The sequence below is a fragment of the Palaemon carinicauda genome, chromosome 22 (genome assembly GCF_036898095.1).
Source record: "Palaemon carinicauda isolate YSFRI2023 chromosome 22, ASM3689809v2, whole genome shotgun sequence".
Taxonomy (NCBI): Eukaryota; Metazoa; Arthropoda; class Malacostraca; order Decapoda; family Palaemonidae; genus Palaemon; species Palaemon carinicauda.
In genome coordinates, this window is record NC_090746.1 from 118,715,796 (window position 1) to 118,725,293 (window position 9,498).

General features: G+C 27.6%; 1 protein-coding gene across 1 annotated transcript; it reads left to right on the forward strand.

The window, feature by feature from the left end:
* The first annotated feature begins 1,901 nt into the window (after nucleotides 1-1,901).
* Nucleotides 1,902-2,882, forward strand: LOC137616042 (uncharacterized). The gene has a single exon (XM_068345718.1). The coding sequence runs from the start codon at nucleotides 1,902-1,904 to the stop codon at nucleotides 2,880-2,882; it is 981 nt and encodes a 326-aa protein (XP_068201819.1).
* The last annotated feature ends 6,616 nt before the right edge of the window (nucleotides 2,883-9,498 follow it).

A 9,498-nucleotide genomic window follows, 5' to 3' on the forward strand; every position in this document is an offset into this window, starting at 1 on the left:
AAAGCTCTGGATAGAGACGACTGGCGAAATCTAACCGAGGCTCTTTGCATCAATAGGCGTAGGAGGAGATGATGCTGATGCTGATATATGAATTTGTATATATATATATATATATATATATATATATATATATGTATATATATATATATATATATATATATATATATATATATATATATATATAACAACAATAATAATAATAATAATAATAATAATAATAATAATAATAATGATAATAATAATAATAATAATGATAATAATAATAATAATAACAATAATAATTATAATAATAAATTATTAAACGATTGATTATAAAATAAGACTAGACAATTACACCCTTATTAATGAGTATGGCAAAAACCACAACAGAAGAAAACCTGCTACCACCTTAATGGCTTCATAAATCATTACCTCTAATGGTGTGCACCCAAGGTCAGATATCTAATAAGCTTACAAATTCTCAAAATAGCTCCCTACTGTTCTCTGTACCAACACCACGAGACCCTTTAACTATATCCGAATGAATGTTGAGGTGAGAGCAATAGTGAAGGAAGGGCTTGTAGCCTGGGACAAGGAAATCTCCCTCGCCAAGTAAAAACACTATTAAAAAAAAAAAAAAAAAAAAAAAAAAAAAAAACACAAATTTCCTACAGGATAATTGATATTGATTGCTTTGCCATCATATCTAGGATAGAAATACATAGCAATTTCGACTTCTACCACAATTGAAATTATATTATTAGTCCACAGATTGAATTAAAGCTGTCGTATCCATCCATTTGTTCTATCATAAAACTAATTTATCTGGAAATATTTAGATATTAATTAAGGTTATTCCTCAAAGTAGTTTTTAAATTGGACTTACGAGGACAAAGTAAACCTCATTGCAATAACACATTTATTCAAATAATTAAATTTTTTTCAGGATTTTCATTTCATAGACACATCAATCATTTTGATTAAAACATCTATTTACAAAATCCTTTCAAAATACAAATTTTTCTTTTTACGTTAGTACTGTTTCACAGCGGTAAATAATATTAATGGGTATGATTATACTAATAAAAACTGTTGTGCCCAAAACAATATATATATATATATATATATATATATATATATATATATATATATATATATACATATATATATATATATATATATATATATATATATATATATATATATATATATACATATATATATACAGTATATATATATATATATATATATATATATATATTCATATATATGTATATATATATATATATATATATATATATATATATATATATATATATATATATATATATATATACATATCTATATCTAAATGAAAGAGAAGACGATGGATTGTCGGGCTAAGAAAATTTGCAGGTATAGACTGGCTAGAAAGAACCTAAACAGACTAGAAGGGAAAGGACATGTCTGCGATCTTTGTGCTGCAGTGGACTATCAGCGGGTGATGATGATGATGATGATGATAATGATGAGGATATCTAAATAAGGATAGGAGATATTGAGGTAGAGGATGCGGTTGATAATGACTCATAGGAAATATCTGAAAGCAATTCAAGCTTTTTCGAATTCCATAAAGTGATGCACAAAACTTGCGTGAATTGCAAGATTTTAGAAACATAAATCCAACATTGAATAACTAGCTGGAAAAAATGATTATTTAGAAATTTTAGATATTTTTCGTTACAGAAAATGAATTTTTTTTCGCGAAAATCGTAAAAATTTCTTGGCTCGAGGACCTATAAATTGAAGCGAGATCGATTGACTGGAAAGCTTCTGCGAACAGAACAAAAAGTTTACCTAAACCTAAAAGACTTATAGGACAAATTCATTCCCTGTTGTTAAACCTGGGAAACGCTTTTGGAAGACTTGCAAAACTACCAAAGATGGAGAATTCTTCTGCAGCAGTTTCAATGGAGATGGGAAAGGCCAAGTTCATGAGCGAGCATCTGAAGGCTACTCCGGCTGGAGGCGATGTTCATCTGGAAGCAAAAGGAGAGGCATCTTCCCTGGAATCTGTCATGGCTGAAATCAACAAGCTTGATGCCGAGTGCCAGTTCGAGCGAGCTCTGCTCTTGATGGAGATTCATCCCTTGTTTGTTGACATCCAAATCAGGAAGACAAAATTACTCGTCAAAACGGAACAAGATGCAGCTGCCCAGGAGATCTTTTCGGATTTACTTTCCCATGATGACAGCAATGTCCAGGCTCTTTTGGCTTTTGGATTCTTTCTGGCCTCGAAGGATGAAATGAAAAAAGCCAAGCAATACTTTCGAAAGGCGCTGAATCTATCTGCTGAAGGGGACCCCAATTGGAAGAGGGCACAGAGAGGCCTCATCTTGACGAGCCGTGCTTGGGATAAAGGACATTGCAGGTACTGGATTCTTAAGAGGAAAGCCCAGTGCTTCTCATCAACGTCCAAGAAGAGGTCTTTCTTCTTCCAGGGGAAGGCTGCTCACCGCCGGGGATGGCACGCCCAGGCAAAGGCCTGCTTTGAAATGTCGATGCAGAGTGGCGGTTACAAGGACGACTGCCTCAGGTGGGCTTTTTGTTGCGTTGCATTGGGCGACTTTGAAGAGGCTCTGAAGTTCTTCAGGAAGAGGCCCGATACCTACGATAGAGTTTTGCAGTTGATTGAGGAGTTGCAGAAGGTGAATGATGGGCAGTGTCCTTACAAGATACTGCATCTGAGAGTAGGATCTAAGCTGCGAGATGTGAGGTACGCTTACGACCGACGGATGAAAGACGTTGAGTCGCCGGAAGAGTTGCAGAGACTGCGCAAAGGATTCTTGCTGTTGGCCGACTATGAGACGAAGATGGAGTATGATTCCACGCATTTAGAAGTGGATAGTTACTTGCCAAAGTAAATGACTGGAAGTTTGATGGTATCTATGACTTGTATGTAGTTTAGACAAAGGAATTTCTCTTTTCTTGAAAGGAGCATTGTCATCTTATTTATTGTTTTCCTTCTTTAGTTTGAAATGATATTTACATTAAGGACAAAGATGTTAGCATTGATTTTCACTCAACTGTTTTATATGTATCTAAATAAACTTTTTTAATTTAATAAGGTTTCCTTAATACCCTTGAAGCAAAGCAGCTAGTGACATAAATCTTAAAACTCTGGTGGTTGTATAAGAAGCGTGACTGAAAATAGAAGCCATTCTTGCAATTAACTTGATGGGTTTCAATTCTTCATTAATCAACTCTGTACCCTAAAATCTTTTTCCGTATACAGAAGGCATATGTATGAGCAAAGATGTTTTTCTTGATGTATACTCTCTCTCTCTCTCTCTCTCTCTCTCTCTCTCTCTCTCTCTCTCTCTCTCTCTCTCTCTCTCTCTCTCTCTCTCTCTCTCTCTCTCTCTCTCTCTCTTATATATATATGTTGATAGATATATATGTATATATTTACACATGTATATATATATATGTACATATATACATACTGTACACACACACATATATATATACATATATATATGTATATATAATATATATATATATATATATATATATATATATATGTATATATATATATATATATATATATTCATATATATATATATGTATATATGTATATGTACTGTATATATAAACGTGTATATATACATATATACACACACACACATATATATATATATATATATATATATATATATATATACGCATATACATACATACATACATTCATACATATGTATATATGTAAATATATATATATATATATATATATATATATATATATATATATGTATATATATATGGATATATATATATATGTATATATATATATATATATATATGGATACACATATATATGTATATATATATATATATATATATATATATATATATATATATAATTATGTATATATATACACACGCATATATATGTATATATATATATATATATATATATATATATATATATACATATGCGTATTTATAGGTTCAAGTGGCTAACTCTCAGTATTCAACTATTACCAGCATTTCTTACTGCAATTGCTGATTAAATGTAATATAGATTATTTGAGACCGGAAATATTTTCATATTACTTGGTGTCTTTTTATCTGTACGTTCCTGCACATCCAACCGATTTTGAACAAAATGTTCTCACAGTTATTGATACAATTTCTTTATATCCATTTATATAGATTATTTGAGACCGAAAATATTTTTGTATTGCTTGGTTTGGCCTTTTTATCTGTACGTTCCTGCACATCCAATCTATTTTGAACAAAATGTTCTCACAGTCATTGATATAATTTCTTTATATCCATCTATAGTATATAGAATGCTTCGGATTATAAAAAAAATTCAAAAACCCTTTCCGCTTATGAATCAGTGCTATGATTTAATTCATTGAAATTTATTTTCAAATAACACCCATGGAGATAAATCAGGTCATAATATCACCCTTCAGAGATAAGATTACTTTCTACCTTATGTGATTATTTGCTTTGCTGCACACAAAGTTAATAATCTTCAGTTCACCGAAAAATCCATGACGATCTTGATGAATAAATAGAGTATTCCAGAGTCATCTAAGATTTTGTAGTTTTTCTAAATTTTATGTAAAAAAAAAAAAAAAAAGTTGAATAAGTTGTTTAGATTTCTTCAGTCTTAATAACTTCATTCAGCCCACTTGGTTTTGATAAATCTTTTTAATGGTCTAGTGGAGACGCAAGAGACAATCTTTAGGTTCTGGTTTCAAAGTTCATTCACAACTTGATACATTTGAGAAATTAATCATGGATAATTATTCACAATGTAACCTTTGATTGGTTAAGGCAAATAGTCTATATATATATATATATATATATATATATATATATATATATATATATGCATATATATATATATATATATATATATATATATATATATATATATATATATATACATATATATACATATATATATATATGTATATATATATATGTGTATATATATATATATATATATATATATATATATATATATACACATATATATATATATATATATATAATATATATATATATATATATATATATATATATATCACTTCAGAATGGCTTTAATGCGGTATTGTTATTTAAAAGTATAATGAATACAATACAGAGAATGAGAAAGAAGACTATTCTTTGCAATTCCTCGCGAGAGCAAAGTGACTATCACCAGGATGCGACAAGAATAGAATTAATTTTGAATGAATCGATTAAATGAAAAACATTACTGTCATTGATTCACTTGAATGGAATTACGTAATGTAACTTATTAGAATGGAATTAGATACACTGTTAAAAATTTGCATTAAAAAAAAATAAAAAAAAATAAATAAATATTTGGCAACGTTTATTCCAGGATTTTTACCGTTTCAAAAAAAATATATATTGACGTAAAAGAATGATATTACGTTTACCAACCAGTAAAAGATAATAAAAAAGTAAGGAAAAATTACGGTAGCCTGTATTTTAATGAAATACGGCTGATAACAGTATATTTTTACGGAGAATTTCCGATTAAAATTCCTGTTTTTCTAACAGTGTATGATAGATAGAATGACTCAGAAATGAGGAATAACTAACCACTTGGAATGATATATATGACGTACCTGTTTTTGACGTTGTTAGTAGTTTATATAGGACATATCTGTTTTGACGCTGTTACTGTTTTTAGAGTGATATATTGTGAATTGATTCTCATCATTTATTTATTCCCTTATTTCCTTTCCTCACTGGGCTATTTTCCCCTGTTAGAGCCCTTGGGCTTATAGCATCTAGCTTTTCCAACTAGGGTTGTAGCTTGGCTAGTAATAATAATAATAATAATAATAATAATAATAATAATAATAATAATAATAATAGTTTATATAGGACATATCTGTTTTGACGCTGTTACTGTTTTTAGAATGATATATAGTTAATTTATTCTCATCATTTATTTATTTCCTTATTTCCTTTCCTCACTGGGCTATTTTTCCCTGTTGGAGCCCTTGGGCTTATAGTATCTTGCTTTTCCAACTAGGGTTGTAGCTTGGCTAGTAATAATAACAATAATAATCCCTGAAAGATGCCAGAGTGAGTGAATACTTTGTAGATTTGTTCGATTTGGGGCATAGAAGAGAGAATGAGTTAATGGTGATTTTTCTATCAAAGTTACCAGATGATGAAATAGTCATGTTATCGTTATTCTACCTCTACAAGAAAAAAAAATTATGGTGATTTTCTTTTTCTCATAGTTGTAGCTTGGCTAGTAAGAATAATAATAATAATAATAATAATAATAATAATAATAATAATGATAATAATGATAATAATAATAATAATAATAATAATAATAATGATAATAATAATAATAATATGCGAACGAGTATAGATGAGAAATAAAGACGAGATAAATCCGCATATATATATATATATATATATATATATATATATATATATATATATATATATACACATACATATATATATATATATACATATATATATATATATATATATATATATATATATATATATATGAAAGGAGGCTGTCATCCCTCTCTCACTTTTTTCATTTAAAGAAACTAATTGCTTTCCTGATGTTGATAATTAGAACTGCGCTCATATGACACATGTAATTACTTTTAAATAAAGAAGCAATAAACATCAAGTTTAATGAGCATAAATATTCATGCTTTCGAAGACACATCATTATTTCAGAATCACACTGAGGAATTTTTTAATTTGTAGTTCGCGTCTCGGTATGAGGGAAAGTCACCTGCAACGAGAGAGATTGTAAAGTCGGTTAGTTTATGAATTGACAGGAATGTCTGTTGAATACACACAGCCAAAAGGATGTTGTTATTTATATATTATGGAGAGAAATACCGTGAAATCCTTTTTTTTCTGATATATATATTTATATATATATATATATATATATATATTTTATGTATCTATATATGTATATATATATATATGTATATATATATGTATATATATATATTTATATATATACATATATATATAATATATGTATGCACATATGTATATATATGTATATATGTGTATATATAAATATATAAATATATATATGTATATATATATATATATACATACAGTATATGTATATATATATATATATATATATATATATATATATATATATATATAGCCTATATATATATGTATATATATATATATATATATATATATATATATATATATATATATATATATATATATATATGTATTTTCCCTTCGTTAACACATTATACCTGAAATATCTGTTTTGATGTTGTTACTGTAATTAAAATATTTAATTTTGATTGTTCATTATTTCTTATACCATTTTTTTATTTCCTTATTTACTTTCCTCACCAGGCTATCTTTTCCTATAGGAGCCCTTGGGCTTATAACATGTTGCTTTTCCAAGTAGGGTTGTAGCTTAGTTAGTAGTAATAATAATAATAATAATAATAATAATAATAATAATAATAATAATAATAATAATAATAATAATAATAACACTGAAAAGTGTTATGAAATCTCTTCCAATCAGAAGTGGAAAGAACATCTAACATTTAACCTTTCACACCAATTAAATTTCTGTATCTTTGTTGATATGATATATGATTTTCTTTTGCATCATTTTGTATTATTTCTTTTGTATTATTTTGCTACATATCAATTAAACTGGTGATGCTCATTGCTTCAAATAAAATTATAATTTATTTTGTAACGTCAAATAAAAAAAACCTTAAAAATTGATCAATTAGTTAAATAGATTGGATTAAATTGAATAATAAATTGAAAAATATATTAATGATAAAATGAAGCTAATAAATTACAAGAATCTTATATATCGTTAACTTATTAGAGGAAAAAAAGACAATAAAAAAAGACGAAAGGAGAAAAAGGAAAGGAAATTACTGCAAGAATGAAAGAAAAAAAGGTACTTTCCTGTTATTGCCCTACCAATAATTGCCGATATAACTCCAATACTATCTTTTAGGTTAGGTTAGGTTAGGTTTCAACGTTATACACCTACAGATTAAATAATTTTACCTAACCTAACCTAACCTAAAATTAGTATTAGGGTTATATCGGTAATCAGTGGTGGGGCAATAACAGATTAAAGTACGAAAAATCATATATAAAATAAGGGTATAGAGAAAAACAAGAGGAAAATAAAAGAGCAAAAGACAAAGACATTAATGGAGAAAGAACATCTCTGGCATTACAGGTACTCTCGTTGCTTTCAGAAGGACCTTCTTATAGTGTGCAGTAAGGGGGGGGGGGGGGGGGGTGGGGGTAGAAGGGGGGGGGGGGGGGGGTGGAAGGGGGGGGAATGGTGATATGGCGGTACTTTCTCTAAAAAAAAAAAAGAGAAAAAAACCTAAAACAAACGTAAACTGGAGTTTTATGGGGTCGTTAGAATTCTGGGCTCGTTTCTACACTAAGAACCAAATAGGAAAAAGTAAGAAAACAGCAATTTAGTGACGGCGAAAGGTAGTAAAGAAAAAAGTTTAAAGGCCTAAAACAACGAAATTAAATAACAACAAGAACAAAAACGACAACAACAACAACAACAACAACAACAATAATAATAATAATAATAATAATAATAATAATAATAACACAATTGTTAACCATAATAATGAACTCACCAGGAGTTATGTTGAAAATAATATATCTAGGCCTATACACGGTGGAATTTTCTAAGATGAAAGTCTACTTCGTATTTAAATAAGGATCAAATCGGTGATATAAGTGGCAAATTGGAACTTTTGCTTCCGTATTATAATTGCATTTCCGTTTAAACACGCACTCGTAAGTATTTTGATACACACTCACACACACACTCACACACATATATATATATATATATATATATATATATGTATATATATACATATATATATAGATGTATGTATATATATATATATATATATATATATATATATATATATGTATATATATGTGTATATATATATTTATATATATACATATATATATATATATATATATATATATATATATATATCTATTTATATATATATATATATATATATATATATATGTGTATGTATATATATGTGTATATATATATATATATATATATATATATATATATATATATATACCTTAAATAATAATTTTGATCCTGTTTCATAGCAAAGTTGAACAGCCAATATGTTAACAGGAACATATTCCTATCTTCAAAAATTAAAGCAAAATACAATAAGATTAAAGGAATTTACCCTAAATTGATCAGCGTCATAATACATATATCCAATTTGGTCATTTATAAAAAGATATTAGAATTTTTTTTTTCAAGAATATAATAATATTTTGATATGAGAACTGAAACGAAAATATATGAGACACACAAAACCCCTTTTTTATTCCACCCCAAAAGGCATAAAATTCGGAAATTAATTTCGTTCGAAAAACAAATGGCCGTACGTTGATTAGAAAGAAGAAAATATTTGTCCGTTGATTAAAAAA

Bases quoted from the DNA above. Each gene is read 5' to 3' on its own strand.
- LOC137616042 (XM_068345718.1), top strand. From the start codon at position 1,902: ATGGAGAATTCTTCTGCAGCAGTTTCAATGGAGATGGGAAAGGCCAAG.